This window comes from Oryzias latipes, chromosome 1, assembly GCF_002234675.1.
Source record: "Oryzias latipes chromosome 1, ASM223467v1".
Classification (NCBI taxonomy): Eukaryota; Metazoa; Chordata; class Actinopteri; order Beloniformes; family Adrianichthyidae; genus Oryzias; species Oryzias latipes.
Window position 1 is genome coordinate 354,728 of NC_019859.2, and position 23,362 is coordinate 378,089.

The following is a 23,362-nucleotide window of genomic DNA, read 5'->3' on the forward strand; positions in this document are numbered from 1 at the left end:
CAGCGACTCGTGACACACAAGTGGCCAACAGCGACTCGTGACGGACAGGTGACCTGCAGTGACTCGTGACACACAAGTGGCCAACAGCGACTCGTGACGGACAGGTGGCCTGCAGCGACTCGTGACATACAGGTGGAATCCAGCGACTCGTGACGGATAGGTGGCCTGCAGTGACTCATGCCACACAAGTGGCCAACAGCGACTCGTGACATACAGGTGGAATCCAGCGACTCGTGACACACAAGTGGCCAACAGTGACTCGTGACGGACAGGTGACCTGCAGCAACTTGTGACACACAGGTGGCCTGCAGCGACTTATAACACACAGTTGGCCTGCAGCAACTCGTGACACACAGGTGGCCTGCAGCGACTCGTGACACACAGGTGGCCTGCAGCGACTCGTGACACACAGTTGGCCTGCAGCAACTCGTGACACACAGGTGGCCTGCAGCAACTCGTGACACACAGGTGGCCTGCAGCGACTCGTGACAGACAGGTTGCCTGCAGCGACTCGTGACGGACAGGTGGCCTGCAGCGACTCGTGACAGACAGGTGGCCTGCAGCGACTTGTGACACACAGGTGGCCTGCAGCGACTCGTGACGGACAGGTGGCCTGCAGCGACTTGTGACACACAGGTGGCCTGCAGCGACTCGTGACATACAGGTGGAATCCAGCGACTCGTGACACACAGGTGGCCTGCAGCGACTCGTGACAGACAGGTGGCCTGCAGCGACTTGTGACAGACAGGTGGAATCCTGCGACTTGTGACACACAGGTGGCCTACAGCGACTCGTGACGGACAGGTGGCCTGCAGCGACTCGTGACACACAGGTGGCCTACAGCGACTCGTGACACACAGGTGGCTTACAGCGACTCGAGACGGACAGGTGACCTGCAGTGACTCGTGACAAAACAAGTGGCCAACAGCGACTCGTGACGGACAGGTGGCCTGCAGCGACTTTTGACGGACAGGTGGCCTGCAGCGACTCTTGACGGACAGGTGGCCTGCGGCGACTCTTGACGGACAGGTGGCCTGCAGCGACTCGTGACACACAGGTGGCCTACAGCGACTCGTGACGGACAGGTGGCCTACAGCGACTCGTGACGGACAGGTGGCCTACAGCGACTCGTGACGGACAGGTGGCCTGCAGTGACTCGTGACACACAAGTGGCCAACAGCGACTCGTGACGGACAGGTGGCCTGCAGCGACTCGTGACAGACAGGTGGCCTGCAGCGACTCGTGACATACAGGTGCAATCCAGCGCCTCGTGACACACAGGTGGCCTACAGCGACTCGTGACGGACAGGTGACCTGCAGCGACTTGTGACAGACAGGTGGAATCCACTGAATTGTGACGGACAGGTGGCCTGCAGCGACCCGTGACACACAGGTGGCCTACAGCGACTCGTGACGGACAGGTGGCCTACAGCGACTCGTGACGGACAGGTGGCCTGCAGCGACTCGTGACGGACAGGTGGCCTGCAGCGACTCGTGACACACAAGTGGCCTACAGCGACTCGTGACACACAGGTGGCCTACAGCGACTCGTGACGGACAGGTGGCCTGCAGCGACTCGTGACACACAGGTGGCCTGCAGCGACTCGTGACATACAGGTGCAATCCAGCGCCTCGTGACACACAGGTGGCCTACAGCGACTCGTGACGGACAGGTGACCTGCAGCGACTTGTGACAGACAGGTGGAATCCACTGAATTGTGACGGACAGGTGGCCTGCAGCGACCCGTGACACACAGGTGGCCTACAGCGACTCGTGACACACAGGTGGCCTACAGCGACTCGTGACGGACAGGTGACCTGCAGCGACTTGTGACAGACAGGTGGAATCCACTGAATTGTGACGGACAGGTGGCCTGCAGCGACCCGTGACACACAGGTGGCCTACAGCGACCCGTGACACACAGGTGGCCTACAGCGACTCGTGACACACAGGTGGCCTACAGCGACTCGTGACGGACAGGTGGCCTACAGCGACTCGTGACGGACAGGTGGCCTACAGCGACTCGTGACGGACAGGTGGCCTGCAGCGACTCGTGACGGACAGGTGGCCTGCAGTGACTCGTGACACACAAGTGGCCTACAGCGACTCGTGACGGACAGGTGGCCTACAGCGACTCGTGACGGACAGGTGGCCTGCAGCGACTCGTGACGGACAGGTGGCCTGCAGTGACTCGTGACACACAAGTGGCCTACAGCGACTCGTGACGGACAGGTGGCCTACAGCGACTCGTGACGGACAGGTGGCCTGCAGCGACTCGTGACGGACAGGTGGCCTGCAGCGACTCGTGACACACAGGTGGCCTGCAGCGACTCGTGACACACAGGTGGAAACGTTCCAGTTTGAGGTAGAAATGAACTTTATTCCATTTTTACGAGTTGCTACTGAATCACAGGTTTTTTTCCTGCTGTTGGAGCCCTGAATGATTGTAGCACCACAGTTTAAAGAACAGATTTGTGCTGAAGGCACAAACACCACAACACAAACACAACTAAGACTCACACAGATCTGAACACAAAACACAGCAGCAGCCATCTCATCGCTGGACTGTAGGCGGAGCCTGTCTGACGCTGGCGAGGAAGAAGAGGCTGGAGGAAGTTCAATGACACTTCCAGACGAAGAGGCTGCAGAGAACACACAACAACACACAGCAGCACACAACAACACACAAAAGAACACAGGAAAGAAGCATCAACGTCCTGATCAGCAGCAACGTGTGGACCTAAGTGGTTTCTGTGCGTTTGTGTATCAGTGTGTGTTGTTTTGGGTGGGGGCTTTGTGTGTTGATTTTTAGTCGTTAATTTTTGCTGTAGCTGCTGTGATGATGATGATGATGATGATGATGATCAGGATCATTTTGCTTTTCTTCTCCTCTCGTCTTCTGGGGGGGGGGGGGTCACAGGTGTTTGTGGCGTTGATGAGCTGACGTCATGTGACATCATCACAGGTATGGCGTCCTTTGTGACTAAGAATGTTTTGTTTCTAGGAAACGACTCGGTGAAGAAAAAAACGGTTTGAACAGGGAATTTTAAAAACTCTGCAGTTTCATACATGTGGTCTGGAACATGCTGCAACGTCACATGATGACGTCATCATGACGTCACATGATGACGTCATGATGACGTCATGATGACGTAAGACGGTGATTCAGCTCAGGACATGATCTAAACTGCCCACACTCATTCACGGCGTGACTGATAGAAGAAGCAAACACATAAATGATGGTGTCATCTGCATAAAAATGAAATTTTACATTTGCATTATCCAGGTTATTAATAAGGACGGTGAAAATGACAGGAGCCAACATGGAGCCCTGGGGGACTCCATTACTGCTGTTCAACAATTGACCTAACCTAACCCTAACCCAACAATCACACACTGGGTTCTGTGGCAGAGATCATTTCTAACCCGCTCAGCAGCAGAATCACTTTGACCAATTAGCTTTAGCCTTTGTGGTAAAAGCTGGTGGTCAACAGAACCAAAGGCCTTAGATGAGTCCACAGAGGGCTGCACAGTGTATTTTTGTTTAGGGCATTAATTATGTCGTTGGTTACAGACACAGCAGCGGTTTCAGGGGTGTGGACCGCCCTGAAACCGGACTGAGTTTCACACCGAGGTACATGTTGAAAAGGGTTTTAGTTGAGAGTTTACGTCAGATTGGAGAATTTTAGCAAGAACAGATCCGTTGGAGATGGGTCTGTAGTTATTTAGCTCTGATTGATTGATAGAAGAGCTGCCTCCACACTCCAGCTGTCATGTTTGACTGAATAAAGAACGATTTGGGCGATGGCTTCCACTCTAAAATCTGCTGCGAGTCCTAAGAATTAAGGGTCTTAATGGAGATTTTTTGGGTCAAGGGCTTTCATGGTCTTTAGCAGCTCTGAAGTGGAACCTGTCTGGATGAGGAGAAGGGTCTGAATGACAGACTGGTGGGGATGATAGGGGGTCCAGCCAGCTTCCTTTTTCTGCAGGTGACAGAGTTCATGATAAGATCCTCCGGTTGATTTAACCTTTGGTCCAGTTCGGGTTCTGGTTTGCTTCCAGAATGTCTGAGCTTTAGCGTTCCCAGGCAGACATGTTTGTCTCTTGGGTTTCTTCAGGGCCGGTTGGTCTCGCTTTGGTCCAAACAGCATTTCTATCTCTGAGTACGAACAAAAGTTCTTCAGTGACGCAGGGATTGTGAGACGTTTTGACAGGGCGTGTGTGTTTTTCATTTGTTTTGTGTATATTTGTTCTGTGTGTGTTTGTTTCATGTGTGCGTCTTGTGTGGATGTTTATTTCGCCTCACTAACGGAGGAGGGTCCAGAACCCTGTCCCATGAGCAAGGCTTTTGGGGTTTGGGGTTACCATGAACCCACTGAAGCTTGAAGTTTTCCGGATGAGTTTGTGTCGACTTTCCACAGAAGCAGCCGGGAGCAGGAAGTGCCGACCCGGAACCTATATGGACGTTGGCCCTTCCACAATAAGAGCGTGGGCCAGGTGTTCACACTTGGGCCAGTGGCGTGGGGTAGCATTAGGTATGTGCGTGTTGTATATATGTGTTTGTTTCATGTTTGTGTGTTTTGTGCGTCTGCGTTTCATGTGTGTGTGGTTGGTGTGTGTGTGTGGTGCACATGTGTGTTTTGTGTGAGAACGTTTACCTGCAGTCGCTGCCGCCGGCGCTGATTAAGAACTTGTCGTCACAGGAGAAGCGCACGTTGGTGACGTGGGCGGAGTGACCGAAGTACCGCTTGTGTTTGGCCTGTAAGTGGGCGTGTCAGAACAGGTGAGTGTGTGAAGCTTGCAGGTGTGTGTGCTTGTTCTCGTGACGTGCACTCACAAACTTCTCAGGACACGGGAACTCGAAGAGCTTGATGAGGCCGAAGTCGTCTCCGCTCGCCAGGTTCAGGCCGGCGTGGGAAACGCACACACAGTTCACGTCGGCCTTGTCGGCGTTACGGGGCCAAACGCCGAGGACCTCGTCGCCAAGGATGCTGAGAAAGACAACCGCAGTGAAGAGCTGCAGCACGCCGACCCTAAAGCCCCACCCACCTTCAGACCTTCAGGAGCTTCAGCAAGACACCTGGACGGCTCCAATCACATCCTAGAACCACGTTCTAGACCAGGGGTCGGGAACCTATGGCTCGCGGGCCATATATGGCTCTTTCGATGGTCACATGTGGCTCGCAGACAAATCTTTAATTATACTTTTTTTTCATTAGACCAGTCCTTCTGGGGCGCGATGCGATGCCAGAGGTCACTTTACTATTATCTATTATTTCACAGAGTTTGTAGCAGCCGGAAACCTGTAAATTGCCGTGCCCAAAACTGCGCTCCCGTCTCTGAGGAAGAGTGCGCAGTTGCGGGGACGGGGTGTGAGGAAGAAAGCAGAGGGTGGGGGGGGTTGTGAGGGCAGCAGGTGAACCGCGCAGGGATAAAAATGTAAAACCCAATGCCCGTCACTCACTGCAGTGTGTGAGTGTGTGTTTGGCTCCATGTCTGTCTCACATCTACAGAACATTCAGACTACGATCACGTTTAAAGTCTCAACGCCTGCATGAAGCAGAAACTCACCACGTATCAACCAGACTAGACCATCAGCAAAACTACCACGAGAAATACTCATCATTTATTAGCAACAGCATAACAATGTTATTAAAAAGAATCCACAGACTTATTGTACTTTAAAAATGTTGAAATTACATCAAATGCACACATTCACTTGTATATTTAGTTTTAAACAAATTGTCGCGGACGGAGTTGGACTGGGTGGCTGTTGGGCCGCGTTAAAAGTTCTGGAGTTCAATGAACGCATCAAGCAGAGATCTGATTGGCTCTCAGTTCTGTCGCTCAGCCTGTTGTTAGTTTGGACCAATGGGGTTCAGCTGTGGGCCGAATAAGGGAAAGGGGAGGGCTGACGCGGCAGGAGCGAATATAAAGTTGGGAGAAGCGCTCGCTCTCGTCTCGGCGGGAGAGATTCAGGAGTTGCTGAATTAATTGAACGGCGTTTGTTGCGGTCTACAGTAACCAGAATAAAGAACTTTAAAAGAGGTTAAGTCTCCGTGCCTCAGTGTGGGGAAGAGACACTACATTATTGTATGGCTCTTTGGAAATTACATTTCAAAATATGTGGCATTTATGGCTCTCTTGGCCAAAAAGGTTCCCGACCCCTGATCTAGACAGAACCCGTCCTTCAGCTCCAGCTCTAAAGAAACATCTACCTCTGCTGCTGAGGGGAGGAGCTTCACTGGACAGAAATTCTCTATCTACCCTGGACCTCCGTTAAGAGCGGTGTGTGTCATTTCTCTAATGTTCTCCATAAGAGTGCGCCAGCTACTGGACACAAATCACACATCTGAGTCTTGACTGGGTCAGTTGATGAACAGGACTAAGCCTCACCTGGTCCAGCTGGCCCAGGTAATCCTGTTAATGGCATTCTGCTCGGTGACAACCTTTCCAGACGGGACTTCATGCACCTGACGAGTGTAGGTGCTGGTGGACACCTACAGAGTACGACCAGATCAGCAGATGCACCACGGCACCCCCCATCCTGTCGAGACCGGGTCAGAAGTCTGAAAAACTCACCTGGATGTGCCTGCTGTCAGCAGAGAAGTCCATCTGGATCACGGTACCGGAGATGTCTTTACAGTAACCGATCCGGTTGAGAGAAGGCCCAAGAGACAGGTCGTAAAAGTCCACCGCACTTTCAACCGAACCCACGGCCAGGAACCGGTTGTCTGGACTGAACCTGAGACAGAAGTTTAATGAATAGAGCTAAGAAAGGATTCTGTGGCACGCTTGGACAGCAGCTGACCCCGACCTCATTGCTTTTTGTCCCCCTGAATACTGCAAATGTTCTGAGGTTGACTACAGCTTCCCACGCTGTCTTCCACCATTGCCACGACAACGGCCATGACGGCGGAAAAACGACATCAAAGACAAAAAGTCTAATCTACTGAAACTGCACGAGTTGAGGATCTGTGGTGAAAGAAAACTTTGACAACAAAAGTCCATCCGTCCATTTTCTTCTGCTTCTCCGGTAACGGGTCGGAGGGACAACGAGGTAGAGCGGTCGACCTTCGACATACAGACGCCCTGCCTGCCTATGCGTCAAAGCGTCCTTGAGCAAGACCCTGAGCCCTACAGGTTATAAGTTATAGGTTACACACTGATGGACAACACAGTTGACTCAACGGGCTTCATCCCAGTATTTGTGTAATGAACATGAAATCAATCATAAAATACAACAGCTGATTGTTAAACTTAACCAAACTGTCATCGTTGCCCTTAGACCCCCCTTCTCTGTAAGGAAGAGCTCCTAAAAAAAGGATTCTGGAAAAAAGCAGAAACCTCAGGGGTGTCCACATGAAGGAGGGATCCTCCCCCAGGACGGACAGGCGATTATAGAGAAGAATTAACTTATCTAAATCTACAACTACATGTTTGCAGAGCAGAGACGAGCCAACTGGAATCTGGATTTACCATTCCCTGGGGTCTCCGCCCGGTGGGACAGGCCTGGAACACCTCATTTGTATCCGGGAGCTCATTCTTTCAGTCATGACCTACAACTCATCACCAGGTGAGTGTTACCAAGATTGATCAGTAGAGGGAGAGGCGGAGTAGAGGGCTGCAATGGGATTGGGTCCCGCCGGGTCCCACGCAAATCTCGCGGGAGCGGGCGGTTTGAATTTTGCTGCGGGCGGGAGCGTGCGGCTAAAAAAGAAACACCGTGGGATTCGGGACGTTGCCTTGCGACATGATGGAGATGTCAACAGATGATGTAGAGAAGAACCTCAAACGAGGTATTTACAGCAGTGGTCCCCAATCCCCGGGCCGGTACCGTTCCACGGGTCATTTGGTACCGGGCCGCACAGGAAAAATAAAATAACTTACTTTACTTCCGTTTTATCTATTTCGGAATCTGAAAGATGTTTTATTTTGAAAAATTGCCCGATTCTCTGTTCCATCCGTCTATGTCTCTCTTGACGCAGGTCAATTTGCTCTTCTGGGTCACGTGACGGGATACCGCTAAAATAAAACCCAGGAACTAGAAAAATGAGTAAAAACAAACGTCAGGAAAGTTTCTTTGCTAAGTGGAAAAGGCCGGCCGGCGTTGCTGCAGCGTCTGTCCGCCACATTTAACATACCGGTCCGAGAGAATATTGCCAGACGTCAAACCGGTCCGTGGCACAAAAAAGGTTGGGGAGGGACCGCTGATGTACAGCACAGAAGCTAAACAAGGAAAGTTTGACGTTTGGAGAAGTTTATCAAATACTTTTTTTTTTTTACATGCAGGCCAGGGAAAACGAAACAAACAATCTCTTAAATAATATCAATACAAATACGCACAAAATCGATGCAGCTCTATTATTGCGCGGGAATAAGTTCTCAGAGTTTTGCGGGAGCAGGCGTGATGAAGAAAACAGGGCGGAGCTCCCTGTCTGATAGCAGACATGACACCAATCCACCCGTCAATCTAGCTGTGATTTTCCCTCACTTACTTGTGTTGGGTTGGCTTGGGGCAGTAAATGTCCTGAGGAAATGCAGAGCATGAACGTGTGAAGGTTTTGTGGAGGCCAAACCAGCCTCAGGACTAAACACTGGATCTTTTTGAAGGTTGGACGACCTACCGAATGTCCTGGATGGAGACATTACGGTCCCTCTTCTTCCCCCAAATGGTCAGAGAGTTGACCAGCAGGACAATGAACTCTCCGGTCTCCATGCCGATGGACACCATCTCTCCGTTGGGACTGTAGGATGTGCACTTAGCAGGATGACCTAAACTGACCTTGTTTAGCAGTTTCTGGTGCAGAGGCAGAGTCACATGTTAGGCCACTTGAAACTTGGAACCCAAGTAACGTTTGTCCTGTACCTTATCAACCAGGTCCCATATCCGGATGGTCCCATCATCACCAGCAGAGATGAAGACATCTTTGAAAGGGTGAGAAGCCAAACCCCAGATCCCCCCGTGAGTGTGTCCATTGATCATGGTGTTGGAGGCAGCGTTCTTCTCTCCAACCTCAATGATCTCTCCGTCTTTGGTTCCCACCAGGATTTTACCCTGGATGAAAACGGTGGTAGAGGTTCTGATTCACCACCAGAAGCAGAGACGAAAGGGAGCTACAGCTTCAGGTGGAGGACAGCTCTCACCTTTCCTCTGCAGACAGAGCGGACATTCTCAACTGGCTGACCCGTCTCCAGCTGAAAGGCTCTGCAGCGTTTCATCTCCTGGTCCCAGAGCTTCACAGCTCCTCCCTCCTTGGTCCTGTTTAGCACCAGAACAATGGAGGAGCATCAAACACAAGTCCTCATCCATAACACATCCTGGAGGATTCTCTGTGATCAGTTGGGTCCCACTGTTTCATAACGCAACTCGAGGACACAGAATGACAATTTCAACTTTCTGTGATGATTCTGCGATTGATCAGCTTCCATCGGGTCACACGGGATCCGAAATCCTTCAGACCTTCCTTCTGCTGCTTTCAGAAAACTGTGGGTAATGTTAGAGCATTAAATCTCCACCAAAGTCTTTGTTTTCCTTTGAAGTTCCACAATCTATAGGGGCTTTGTTAGCATCTCCAGGAACTGGAATCATTCCTAAAGTTAGAACCGGTTCCTTTCTTCTTTACTCTGCAGGATGAAGCAGTCGGTCAGCTTGCTGGACCAGCCTCTGATCCCAAACTCAACCCTGTGAGCATCAGAAATGGCTTTAGGAGTCATGGACTCGTTCTAGGCGCTGCCATAATAATCTCTCAGATTCAGTTTTCTGTGTTTCTACACTCGATAGTTCTTACTTCATGCGTCTGTGGGATCACTGGTATTATTGCTGGTATCTTGCAGATGCCCCCCCCCCCCCCCCCATTAGCCTATCAGATGGTATAGGCCGTGGTAGGATGAAGGAACAGGGTGGATTGGTGCACTCACGGTCGTTCCTTCCCGCCGGTGACGATCAGCCCATCCCTCAGGGTGGTGTACATGGTAAAGATGGGGCCACTGTGTGCTTTTGCCACCACCCGCACCAGGAAGTGCTCTCTCCAAACGTAAACATCTCCATTGATGGCGCCACTGAACGTCAGGTTGTTCTAGACCAAACAAACATGGATTCAGAGCAAATTAGTGAAGGAGCAGTTTTAGGAAAAGGTTTGGGGTCCTTACAGCGCCAAACGCCACGGACAGCATGGTCTGAACCCGACTGTCCTCCACCGAGCCGATCACACCCTTCTTGTACATAAGCGAGCCACCAACCAAAGTCCAGAATTTGATGTGTTTGACCCCGACCGACACAAACTGGGTGTCCGAGTCTGGTCTAAATTCCACCACGAAGATCCGCTCAGTATGGCCGCCTTTGCTGCTCGCCTTAGTGCCTGACAGAGGAGTCAGAGGTCATGCGTCTGTCCTGCCAATCACAAACCATCTCCATGGAGCATCACCGCAACTCACCTTCCTGCCACCTCCACACTGTAATGGTGTGCTCTGGCTCCACCCCCACGGAAAGCAACAGCTTCCCGGTGGCGCTGAAGTTCACGTAGCCAACACCTTTAGCGTGCGAACAGCGCAGGATGGACAGCGTCTGCTTGGTCACGGCATCCCAAACATGGATGGACGGAGCCAGACCTTTGAGAAGAGACCAACAGATACCACAAAGCGAAGAACTTCAGGGCTCAAATGAGAGGAGGAGCTAAGAACCACAGAGCAAAGAGAACCCAGACATCCTGGAATCTATCAAACCCTGAACCAAGGAAGTACGTCAACCTTCAAAGCTGTCAGTGAAACCAAAGACCAGAGAGGACAGTTTCTACCAACAGAAAGAACTTCAAGACTTCAAAAGAACAGGGGATAGAAGGTTCTAGGAGATCTGGGGCCTCATTTCTAAAGGTTGCGTACGCACAAAAGAAGGCGTACGCCACTCTCTACGCAATAGTTGAGATTTATAAAAAGCAAACTTGACGGGAAAATGTGCGGTCCTCCACGCTCTGACCCAGGCGTACGCACAAAAACGGGTGAAATGAGAGACGGCGACACCGTCGGCAGATGGAAGAAACACGTGAAAGTGAAAATGACAATGACAATGACAAAGATGCGTAGGATGTGCTTGCGCACGGTTTTATAAATCCGAATATTTATGTGCGTACGCACGTCCTATGTTTCATCCGTACGCCACTTCTGACGCAAATCCTACGCAAAGTTTTAGAAATGAGGCCCCTGGACTCTGAAAGATCAAAAGGTGAAGGACCTTCAGCCTTCTATGAGCTGTGGAACCATGGCTTGTTTCAAGAACAGGAAGACAAACAGAGGCAGGCGGGACACTGGGAGCAGAGATCTACAGACGGAACATGGACCCAGCCAAGAACCAGACATGTCCGTCACATGAACGGACAAACTTTTATCCAACCATGTGACGGAAGGAGGCTTTGACGGTCATCCATCTGTGTATACCAGCTGTATTTGCTGTAGATGAACTGGCCCCACCCCTACTCCCACCAAACAGAGGGGGACTGAGAAGGACCTCAGCAAGTGCAGACGGTACACATGCAACTACAAACGGGCCGGGCCTGAGCCCGGCTCTGCCGAACACGGTGAGCCCCACTTACCTGGCTGCTCAGAGGAATCACCTGGTGGTGGGGCGGGCGTAACAATGAGGAAGCAGTGCAGAAAGATAAAACAGAAAGAGTGTGATGGGCTGATGGCAGCCAGGCATGCATGTAAGACCTGCTGACCAATCAGATGACAGCTCTGCAGCTCTGTCACTGCCGCTGTGAGCGACCCATTACCGCCGCCCCAAGTCTACCCCCCCGATCCATGCTCAAGAACAGACAAGAAGAAGCCAAACCTCTGGTTCTCTGTTGGGTTTGGCAGTCAGAGACGATCAACAGACTCTGAACACCGAACAAAAACTCTACAGCTAAAACTACAGCACCTTCCTAATGATTATGCAAATCGTATGCAAGTGTCAAAAAGATTTAATTTGTTTTTGAATGAAACTCAGGGAGGATTTCGTGTCTCTGGGCTCTTTGGCTCTCAGACATCTGTGACAATCAGTGTCTGACATTCTGCAAAGAAATTCCAAACTTCAAAAATTCACCATTTCAATGGTCCAAGGACTGAGAAGCTGCTCCAAAAAAGGCTCCTATGTTCAAACGGAACTTGACCTTTGAAGATTATTGATTAGAATAGTTTTAGATGTCAGAAAATATGACCTCGTAATGCAGCAAATTCAACAAATGAGCATTTTCAGTTCTTTAGCATCTGTTGTGGAAGAGAGACTTTAGTTTAGAAAGAAATCCAGTTTTCTTTAGGAGGTTTGTTCAAGAACATCTGTTTCACTCTAATGGATAGTGACTTGAAAATGATGCAGACTTTCATTTGCATTGAGGATTTAGAAGAATCATAGAAACAAAGCATTTGTATCATTATTTGGGCGCGGTGAACATCTAAAATGCACGTCTGAAATCGGTGTCTTTTTCCATCCAGCCGAATGTATCCAGGCGCGTTTTTGAGGAACCTCCTCCGTGACTGGGCCCAGAGCTGCAGGGGTCACCTCATTGGTTGTGGAGAAAATGACAGGAGTTCTAAGAACACGTGGACGGTTTCCATGAACCCGGTCTGGACTCCGGTCTGGAGTTGAACCCGTCGGGTCGTCCACTCACCAATCTGCCCGGTGGCAACCACGTTCTGGTACTTGGGGTGCTGGTTGACGGTCAGACAGAGGATGTCGTCAGTGTGCTCCAGGTAGAAGGTCTGGGTTCCTGTCAGGACAGGAAACAGGAAGTGAGAGGTGGTCAGCTGCACTTTTTCAGAGGATGAAGGTTCTACTAACCGGAGGACAGGTTCTGGATGACCGCAGTGGCGGCGGTGTGAAAGATGATGTCAGTGCCGTCATTTAGGTAGTGCAGGTTGTTGCGACAGTCAAAGCCTCGGTATCCAAAGACGTGGTCCAAGACCAGGTCCTGCATGCCGACAGGGATGAGCCAGAACTGAGCACAGCCAGGTGACATCTTGTACCCCATATAACCCTTTAGCTATCTTAGATGACCCCCCCCCCCTTCCATTGAGGTCTTCTCCCTACCATGACAAAGGTGGATAAAGGTGGAAAGATTTCATGTAATCCATGGACACCAGTGAAGATCACAAATCATTGAAGAAAAAAGGTTCAGAGCACTGTCTAGTGGGTCTAGATGACCCAACATTAAAGTGCCTAGGATAGCACAAGGGTTACACTGCATGGTTCAAGTGACCCAATTCCAATTTTTTCCTCTCATGTGGCACAGATCGGATATGACCGGTGAACGTGTAAGCAGGAAAAAAACGCATGGATTCTGATTTTCTCAGATTGGATTCAGGCCTCATGCATATGTGGAAATAAATGGGATACATGCATTAGCGTGTGCCATCTAAGCAGACAAATCGTATACGGGTCACTTTTAAAACATGATGTAAGCGGGTCGTCAAAAAAGTTGGATTTAATCAGAAAATCGGATTTGGGCATCAAGACCTGCAGTGTAAATGCAGCCTTCTATGTGCGCTCCACGGGTCACTCCACGGCTCGCGCCACGGGTCACTCCACGGCTCGCGCCACGGGTCACTCCACGGCTCACGCCACGACTCGCGCCACGGGTCACTCCACGGCTCGCGCCACGGGTCACTCCACGGCTCGCGCCACGGGTCAGTCCACGGCTCACGCCACGGGTCACGCCACGGCTCGCGCCACGGGTCACTCCACGGCTCGCGCCACGGCTCGCGCCACGGGTCACTCCACGGCTCGCGCCAGGGCTCGCTCCACGGCTCGCGCCAGGGCTCGCTCCACGGCTCGCGCCATGGGTCACTCCACGGCTCGCGCCAGGGCTTGCGCCACGGGTCACTCCACGGCTCGCGCCAGGGCTCGCTCCACGGCTCACGCCACGGGTCACTCCACGGCTCGCGCCACGGGTCACTCCACGGCTCGCGCCACGGGTCACGCCACGGGTCACTCCACGGCTCGCGCCAGGGCTCGCTCCATGGCTCGCGCCACGGGTCACTCCACGGCTCGCGCCAGGGCTCGCGCCAGGGCTCGCGCCAGGGCTCGCGCCACGGGTCACTCCACGGCTCGCGCCAGGGCTCGCTCCACGGCTCGCGCCACGGGTCACTCCACAGCTCGCGCCACGGCTCGCGCCACGGCTCGCTCCACAGCTCGCGCCACGGCTCGCGCCACGGCTCGCGCCACGGCTCGCTCCACGGGTCGCGCCACGGGTCACTCCACGGCTCGCGCCACGGGTCCCTCCACGGCTCGCGCCACGGCTCACTCCACGGCTCGCGCCACGGCTCGCTCCACGGCTCGCGCCAGGGCTCGCTCCACGGCTCGCGCCACGGCTCGCGCCACGGGTCACTCCACGGCTCGCGCCACGGGTCACTCCACGGCTCGCGCCATGGCTCACTCCACAGCTCGCGCCACGGGTCACGCCACGGGTCACTCCACGGGTCACTCCACGGCTCGCGCCACGGGTCACGCCACGGGTCACTCCATGGCTCGGGCCACGGCTCGCGCCACGGGTCACTCCACGGCTCGCGCCACAGCTCACGCCACACTTGCCTCCAACACCTTCTTCTTTTTGGTCACGTTGTTCCTCAACAGTTTGTCCGGCAGCGGAGTGGCTCGGCTCACTGGAGGCCTGAAAGGCACCACAGACTGTCTGGAACTGATGGTTTCAGACCTGATTGGTTCGGTCAGCTGGACCTCACCTGTCCTCCACAGGAAGCTCCTTGTGCTGAAGGTGGGGTTTGGTTCCTGACATGTTCCTGATGCTGGATGAGTAGATCTTAGTGACATAATCCACTGCCTTCTCCCGTGCCACGTCGCTGTCGTAGCCTAAAAGCAGAACAAGCCTGTGACTCCATCCCTACGGTAGAACTGTCTTCTGGGATGGATAAAGTCTCCTCTGGGAAGGAGGAGTCTACCTCCGTCCTCCTCAGTGTCGTCATCGGACTCCTCGCTGTCCACAGCTTTACTCTCTTTGTGACCCGGAGGCTCTCTGGACCAGATCATCAGCGCCGTGTCCCCGCCACCCACCGACAGCAGCACAGAGTCATCGTTAGACCAGCGGACGTTGGTCACATTGGTGCTGTGACCCACATACTTCTTAAACTTTGCAAACTGGCCCTGATGCCACGACAAGAAGATCAGAAGTGAGGAAATGGGTTTGAATAGTCATACACGTCTGGTAGCAGCTGCGCAGAATCACCCTGGATGGGAAACTGAAGAGTTTCAGGAAACCAAAGTCGTCTCCAGTGGCGAGAAGTTTTCGATCTTTGGAGAGCGAAGCGGCATTGACGAAGCTCAGCGCCGGCCAGATCCCTTCACAGGTGGGACCCAGGACTGACGTCCAAGTAGACCAGTCCAGCTTCTCGAACTGAACAGACACACCTGATTGTTGGGCTGTGAACGTTCAGTGGGTGTCTGAACGCTGTCAGACGGTTTCTGACCTCAGTGAGGCTGATGTTCTGCCGCCGTCCTCGTGGCGCCTCAAAGAAGAGCAGCTCCTTAGCTCCAGTGTTGACCAGAAGCAGCTTTCCTGCAGGGAAACGTTGAAATGTTTCAGGCTTCATCTCTGCTTTGAGATGTTCAATCAAGCTTCACAGCAAAGCTCCGCCCACAACAAAGATTCACACCAGAGCTCCACCCACAACCAAGCTTCAGAGCAGAGCTCCGCCCACAACCAAGCTTCACAGCAGGGCTCCGCCCACAACCAAGCTTCACAGCAGAGCTCCGCCCACACCAAAGGGGCGGCCGTGGTGCAGCGGTAGGGCGGTCGACCCGTGATCGTAAGGTTGCAGGTTCGATTCCCGCCTTGCCCGCGCATTAGTCAAAGTGTCCTTGGGCAAAACACTGAACCCCACCTTGCCTCTGGTGGTAGGCTGGCGCCTGTGTTCGGCAGCAGAGCCGCCACCAGTGTGTGAATGTGTGTGTGCATGTGTGTGTGACTGGGTGAATGGGTCTGTGACTTTATAGCGCTTTGTCCTTGTAGGTGGAAAAGCGCTATAAAAGTATACGCCATATACCAAAGCTTCACAGAAGACCTCCGCCCACAGCAGCCCAGGTGAACTCACCTCTGGAGTCCCAGTCAATGTGAGTGATGCAGCTTGCAGTTGCTTTGCAGACCCCGACTCTCTTGCTGGTCAGGACGTTGTAGATGTCCACAAAGGAGTCGTTAGAGGCCACAGCCAGGTACTTGCCTACATCTAAAACACACCGCCCACCAGTCAGATGCCGAAATACCACACCTGCCAACGCCATACCTGGGTGACAAGTTCAGGTACCTTGAGAGAAGCGGATATCTGAGATGAGCTCTCGGCGATGGTGGAAGGTCACCATGTCCTCCAAAGTGTCAGCGTTCACCACCAAGAAGCTTCCATCGTTCAGACCGACTGCCAGAGCTTTACCATCTGGGGAGAAGGCACAGCACCGCCCCCCTAAAGGGAGGACTTGAGTCAGCTACAGCAGACGGCTCAGGTGAAGTACGCCGCCCCCCATCACACCTCTCTTCAGTTTGCGTACGGCAACCATCCTGTGGTTGGACGACAGCTCCCAGATCCTCAAAGTCTTGTCGTCACTGACGGTAGCGCAGACAGGAAGCAGGGGGTGTGCCGCCAAACCCCAAACCTCGCCCTCCATGTGACCCTGAAGAACAGAAACTGTCCATCATTTCCATTTGAACATTTCATCAAAGACCTGGAGCTGCTGACTTCATGTTCAAGCAGACCAGAAAAGATCAAGATCTATGAGACCAGCAGAACTGTAGAGTCTGTACGGGTCTGTTGGTTCTGGGTTAGAGGTTCACTGACCCAAAAGAACCCATGGTGACATCACTGTAACAGAAAACCATCAGAACTGGGTTCTGTGGTCTACGTGGTCTGTGGTCTGAGCCGCATCGTTTTATTTTGAAAGATATTTAGATATTATGGGTTATAGCGCACATTAGTGTGTACTTGTGGGTGTTTGTGTGTTTGTGTGGGTGTATGGCCACAGAAGAGGTTGCCCTTCAGCCCCACTAAGGGGCAGCCTCTGCAGTTTGTTCACAGAGATGTAGGCATGGTTAATGATTAGGGTTAGGCTGAGCCGTTTAGAGACGCGAGTCTGGAGTTTGCCAGTTAAGTCGGCCTGAAGACTAACGCAGACCCTGCTGTTATTACTCCCACTTACTACAGGGAGTGTGTGTTTGTCTCTGAGTGTGTGTATTTGTGGGTGTGGCTTACAGCCACCCTCCTGACCTGAACCAGCAGGGTCATGGGTCCACTCTTGTCGATCTCCAGGATCTCCCCGTTCTTGGTTCCAAGCAGGATGTGACCATGGCCCAGAGTGATTGCCCTGATGGATGGGTTGTCCTCCAGCAGGAGACCTGCATCAAAACACAGACGGGTCAGACAGACAAGTCAGACAGACAAGTCAGACAGACGGGACAGACAAACGGGTCAGACGAGAGTCGGACGGATGGGTCGGACAGACAGATCAGACAGACAAGTCAGACAGACGGGTCAGACACACGGGTCAGACAGACAGGTCAGACAGACGGGTCAGACGTGGGTCGGACGGATGGGTCAGACAGACAGGTCAGACAGACAGGTCAGACAGACGGGTCAGACGTGGGACGGACAGACGGGTCAGACATATGGGTCGGACAGACAGGTCAGACAGACAGGTCAGACAGACGGGTCAGACGTGGGTCGGACGGATGGGTCAGACAGACAGGTCAGACAGACAGGTCAGACAGACGGGTCAGACGTGGGTCGGACGGATGGGTCAGACAGACAGGTCAGACAGACAGGTCAGACAGACGGGTCAGACAAACGGGTCAGACGAGGGTCGGACGGATGGGTCGGACAGACAGATCAGACAGACAGGTCAGACAGACGGGTCAGACGTGGGTCGGACGGATGGGTCAGACAGACAGGTCAGACAGACAGGTCAGACAGACGGGTCAGACGTGGGTCGGACGGATGGGTCAGACAGACAGGTCAGACAGACAGGTCAGACAGACGGGTCAGACGTGGGACGGACAGACGGGTCAGACATATGGGTCGGACAGACGGGTCGGACAGACAGGTCAGACAGACAGGTCAGACAGACGGGTCAGACAGACGGGTCAGACAGACGGGACAGACAAACGGGTCAGACGAGAGTCGGACGGATGGGTCGGACAGACAGATCAGACAGACAAGTCAGACAGACGGGTCAGACACACGGGTCAGACAGACAGGTCAGACAGACGGGTCAGACGTGGGTCGGACGGATGGGTCAGACAGACAGGTCAGACAGACAGGTCAGACAGACGGGTCAGACGTGGGACGGACAGACGGGTCAGACATATGGGTCGGACAGACAGGTCAGACAGACAGGTCAGACAGACGGGTCAGACAGACGGGTCAGACGTGGGTCGGACGGATGGGTCAGACAGACAGGTCAGACAGACAGGTCAGACCGACGGGTCAGACGTGGGACGGACAGACGGGTCAGACATATGGGTCGGACAGACAGGTCAGACAGACGGGTCAGACACACGGGTCAGACAGACAGGTCAGACAGACGGGTCAGACGTGGGTCGGACGGATGGGTCAGACAGACAGGTCAGACAGACAGGTCAGACAGACGGGTCAGACGTGGGACGGACAGACGGGTCAGACATATGGGTCGGACAGACGGGTCGGACAGACAGGTCAGACAGACAGGTCAGACAGACGGGTCAGACAGACGGGTCAGACAGACAGGTCATACACACAAGTCGGACAGACAGGTCAGACAGACGGGTCAGACAGACGGGTCAGACGTGGGTCGGACAGATGGGTCAGACAGACAGGTCAGAAAGACGGGTCAGGCAGACGGGTCAGACAGACAGGTCAGACAAACGGGTCAGGCAGACGGGTCAGACGTGGGTTGGGTGAACGGGTCAGACGTGGGTCGGACAGACGGGTCAGACAGACAGGTCAGACACACGGGTCAGACAGACATGTCAGACAGACAAGTCGGACAGATGGGTCAGACAGACGGGTCAGACAGACAGGTCAGACAGACGGGTCAGAAAGACAGGTCAGACAGACAAGTCAGACAGACGGGTCAGACAGACAGGTCAGACAGACAGGTCAGACACAGGGTCAGACAGACAGGTCAGACAGGTCAGACACAAGGGTCGGACAGACAGGTCAGACAGATGGGTCGGACAGACAGGTCAGAGTGATGGGTCGGACAGACAGGTCAGACACACGGGTCAGACAGATGGGTCGGACAGACAGGTCAGACACACGGGTCGGACAGACAGGTCAGACACACGGGTCGGACAGACAGGTCAGACACACGGGTCAGACAGACAGGTCAGACACAGGGGTCAGACAGACAGGTCAGACAGACAGGTCAGAGACACGGGTCGGACAGACAGGTCAGACACAGGGGTCAGACAGACAGGTCAGACAGACAGGTCAGACGCACGGGTCGGACAGACAGGTCAGACAGAGAGGTCAGACACACGGGTCGGACGGACAGGTCAGACACACAGGTCAGACAGACAGGTGAGACACAGGGGTCAGACAGACGGGTCAGACAGACAGGTCAGACACACGGGTCGGACAGACAGGTCAGACATACGGGTCGGACAGACAGGTCAGACAGACGGGTCAGACAGACGGGTCAGATGTGGGTAGGACAGACAGGTCAGACACACAGGTCAGAGACGTGGGTCGGACAGACGGGTCAGACAGACAGGTCAGACAGATGGATCAGACAGACAGGTCAGACAGACGGGTCAGACAGACGGGTCAGACAGACGGGTCAGACAGACGGGTCAGACAGACAGGTCAAACATATGGTTCAGACACACGGGTCAGACACAAGGGTCGGACAGACAGGTCAGACAGATGGGTCGGACAGACAGGTCAGAGTGATGGGTCGGACAGACAGGTCAGACAGACAGGTCAGACACACGGGTCAGACAGACAGGTCAGACACAGGGGTCAGACAGGTCAGACAGACAGGTCAGACACACGGGTCGGAGAGACAGGTCAGACATACGGGTCGGACAGACAGGTCAGACAGACGGGTCAGACAGACGGGTCAGATGTGGGTAGGACAGATGGGTCAGACAGACGGGTCAGACGTGGGTCGGACAAATGGGTCGGACAGACAGATCAGACACAGGGCTCAGACGGGTCAGATGTGGGTAGGACAGATGGGTCGGACAGACGGGTCAGACAGATGGGTCGGACAGACAGGTCAGACACACGGGTCGGACAGACAGGTCAGACAGACGGGTCAGACAGACGGGTCAGATGTGGGTAGGACAGATGGGTCGGACAGACGGGTCAGACAGATGGGTCGGACAGACAAGTCAGACAGATGGGTCGGACAGACAGGTCAGACACAGGGCTCAGACAGACAGGTCAGACACACGGGTCGGACAGACAGGTCAGACATACGGGTCGGACAGACAGGTCAGACAGACAGGTCAGACAGACGGGTCAGACAGACGGGTCAGACACACGGGTCGGACAGACAGGTCAGACACAGGGGTCAGACAGACAGGTCAGACAGACAGGTCAGACACACGGGTCGGACAGACAGGTCAGACACACGGGTCGGACAGACAGGTCAGACACACGGGTCAGACAGACAGGTCAGACACAGGGGTCAGACAGACAGGTCAGACAGACAGGTCAGAGACACGGGTCGGACAGACAGGTCAGACACACGGGTCGGACAGACAGGTAAGACAGACGGGTCAGACAGACGGGTCAGACAGACGGGTCAGAGACGAGGGTCGGACAGACAGGTAAGACAGACGGGTCGGACAGACAGATCAGACACATGGTCAGACAGACAGGTCAGACACACGGGTCGGACAGACAGGTCAGACACACGGGTCAGACAGACAGGTCAGACACAGGGGTCAGACAGACAGGTCAGACAGACAGGTCAGACACACGGGTCGGACAGACGGGTCAGACAGACAGGTCAGACAGACAGGTCAGACAGACAGGTCAGAGACACGGGTCAGACAGACAGGTCAGACAGACAGGTCAGAGACACGGGTCGGACAGACGGGTCAGACACACGGGTCGGACAGACAGGTAAGACAGACGGGTCAGACAGACGGGTCAGAGACGAGGGTCGGACAGACAGGTCAGACACACGGGTCGGACAGACAGGTCAGACACAGGGTCAGACAGACAGGTCAGACACACGGGTCGGACAGACAGGTCAGACACACGGGTCAGACAGACAGGTCAGACACAGGGGTCAGACAGACAGGTCAGACAGACAGGTCAGACACAGGGGTCAGACAGACAGGTCAGACAGACAGGTCAGAGACACGGGTCGGACAGACAGGTCAGACACACGGGTCAGACAGACAGGTCAGACACACGGGTCGGACAGACAGGTCAGACACACGGGTCAGACAGACAGGTCAGACACAGGGGTCAGACAGACAGGTCAGACAGACAGGTCAGACACACGGGTCGGACAGACGGGTCAGACAGACAGGTCAGACAGACAGGTCAGAGACACGGGTCGGACAGACAGGTCAGACACACGGGTCGGACAGACAGGTAAGACAGACGGGTCAGACAGACGGGTCAGAGACGAGGGTCGGACAGACAGGTCAGACACACGGGTCGGACAGACAGGTCAGACACAGGGTCAGACAGACAGGTCAGACACACGGGTCGGACAGACAGGTCAGACACCGGGTCAGACAGACAGGTCAGACACAGGGGTCAGACAGACAGGTCAGACAGACAGGTCAGACACAGGGGTCAGACAGACAGGTCAGACAGACAGGTCAGAGACACGGGTCGGACAGACAGGTCAGACACACGGGTCAGACAGACAGGTCAGACACACGGGTCGGACAGACAGGTCAGACACACGGGTCAGACAGACAGGTCAGACACAGGGGTCAGACAGACAGGTCAGACAGACAGGTCAGACACACGGGTCGGACAGACGGGTCAGACAGACAGGTCAGACAGACAGGTCAGACAGACAGGTCAGAGACACGGGTTGGACAGACAGGTCAGACACACGGGTCGGACAGACAGGTAAGACAGACGGGTCAGACAGACGGGTCAGAGACGAGGGTCGGACAGACAGGTCAGACACACGGGTCGGACAGACAGGTCGGACAGACAGGTCAGACACACGGGTCGGACAGACAGGTCAGACACAGGGTCAGACAGACAGGTCAGACACACGGGTCGGACAGACAGGTCAGACACACGGGTCAGACAGACAGGTCAGACACAGGGGTCAGACAGACAGGTCAGACAGACAGGTCAGACACACGGGTCGGACAGACGGGTCAGACAGACAGGTCAGACAGACAGGTCAGACAGACAGGTCAGAGACACGGGTCGGACAGACAGGTCAGACACACGGGTCGGACAGACAGGTAAGACAGACGGGTCAGACAGACGGGTCAGAGACGAGGGTCGGACAGACAGGTCAGACACACGGGTCGGACAGACAGGTCAGACACAGGGTCAGACAGACAGGTCAGACACACGGGTCGGACAGACAGGTCAGACACACGGGTCAGACAGACAGGTCAGACACAGGGGTCAGACAGACAGGTCAGACAGACAGGTCAGACACACGGGTCGGACAGACAGGTCAGGCAGACGGGTCAGACAGATGGGTCAGACATGGGAGGGGCGACTGAGGAGGTCCAGACCTTTAGAGGACGGGGACAGCGTTGCTCTTTTGATGGCGTAGGTCTTCAGACAGCGCTCGAACATGTCGTCCCACAGCTCCACGACCCCATCCTTTCCCCCCGTCACGAATCCCTGGAGGGGGGCAGAGGTTTCTGTAAATATTGGCGCATTTCCACTTTTATCTGTCATGTCAGTTTCACGCGTGTTAATAGAAGTCATCAGACCCCACAGTTATGTTGTGTAACCATGGCAACTTCTGTTTCTTTTCCTTCCCTGGGGAGTACAAATGAAGCTCCAAATAAGCAACGCTGATGCTAACACCGCCAGCGCCACCATGTGCATGAAGAACAGACGGGTGGAGGTTTTGAGGGTCACTTCATCACTACATCCCCCATCCCCTGTGTGATGTCATGTTCCTCCAAAACGGTGTGGTTCTTCCTCTGTGTGAAGGGGACATGAACGTTTGGAGGACGCTCACCTTATCCAGGGAGCACATGGCGAACACCGGCCCATCGTGAGCTTTGATGGTCTTGATGAGAGTCGTGTCTCTCCAGATGTAAACGTCTCCGTTTGTGGCTCCGGAGAAGAGCAGATCCTCAGATCGACCATAGCACGCTGACATCATGGTCTCCTGTCTCCCCAGGTTCCCAAAAATCCCCCTTCTAAACGTCAGACCGCCACCTGCAGGATGAGCGA

General features: G+C 54.0%; 1 protein-coding gene across 4 annotated transcripts in view; it reads right to left on the reverse strand.

The window, feature by feature from the left end:
• Window positions 1-2,360: 2,360 nt before the first annotated feature.
• The window catches only part of LOC101174888 (echinoderm microtubule-associated protein-like 6), a 28,978-nt gene continuing 7,976 nt past the window's right edge, over window positions 2,361-23,362 (reverse strand). For 2 of the 4 annotated variants that reach the window (XM_023953555.1, XM_023953559.1), the window contains exons 18-42: window positions 23,145-23,347; window positions 22,687-22,798; window positions 17,240-17,367; window positions 16,508-16,649; window positions 16,289-16,441; window positions 16,079-16,210; window positions 15,455-15,543; window positions 15,214-15,381; window positions 14,930-15,131; window positions 14,714-14,840; window positions 14,565-14,643; window positions 12,816-12,945; window positions 12,646-12,744; window positions 11,590-11,610; window positions 10,439-10,612; window positions 10,154-10,362; window positions 9,923-10,080; window positions 9,149-9,263; window positions 8,871-9,059; window positions 8,629-8,801; window positions 6,584-6,746; window positions 6,398-6,501; window positions 4,839-4,992; window positions 4,660-4,760; window positions 2,361-2,643 (exon numbers count right to left, since the gene is read on the reverse strand). In XM_023953555.1, the coding sequence (XP_023809323.1) occupies window positions 2,619-2,643; window positions 4,660-4,760; window positions 4,839-4,992; window positions 6,398-6,501; window positions 6,584-6,746; window positions 8,629-8,801; window positions 8,871-9,059; window positions 9,149-9,263; window positions 9,923-10,080; window positions 10,154-10,362; window positions 10,439-10,612; window positions 11,590-11,610; window positions 12,646-12,744; window positions 12,816-12,945; window positions 14,565-14,643; window positions 14,714-14,840; window positions 14,930-15,131; window positions 15,214-15,381; window positions 15,455-15,543; window positions 16,079-16,210; window positions 16,289-16,441; window positions 16,508-16,649; window positions 17,240-17,367; window positions 22,687-22,798; window positions 23,145-23,347 (3,350 nt within the window). In that variant the 3' untranslated portion in view covers window positions 2,361-2,618. Of the gene's footprint in view, window positions 2,644-4,659; window positions 4,761-4,838; window positions 4,993-6,397; window positions 6,502-6,583; window positions 6,747-8,628; window positions 8,802-8,870; window positions 9,060-9,148; window positions 9,264-9,922; window positions 10,081-10,153; window positions 10,363-10,438; window positions 10,613-11,589; window positions 11,611-12,645; window positions 12,745-12,815; window positions 12,946-14,564; window positions 14,644-14,713; window positions 14,841-14,929; window positions 15,132-15,213; window positions 15,382-15,454; window positions 15,544-16,078; window positions 16,211-16,288; window positions 16,442-16,507; window positions 16,650-17,239; window positions 17,368-22,686; window positions 22,799-23,144; window positions 23,348-23,362 lie in introns of those variants that run through there. The other 2 variants (XM_023953556.1, XM_023953562.1) reach the window with 2 other exon arrangements.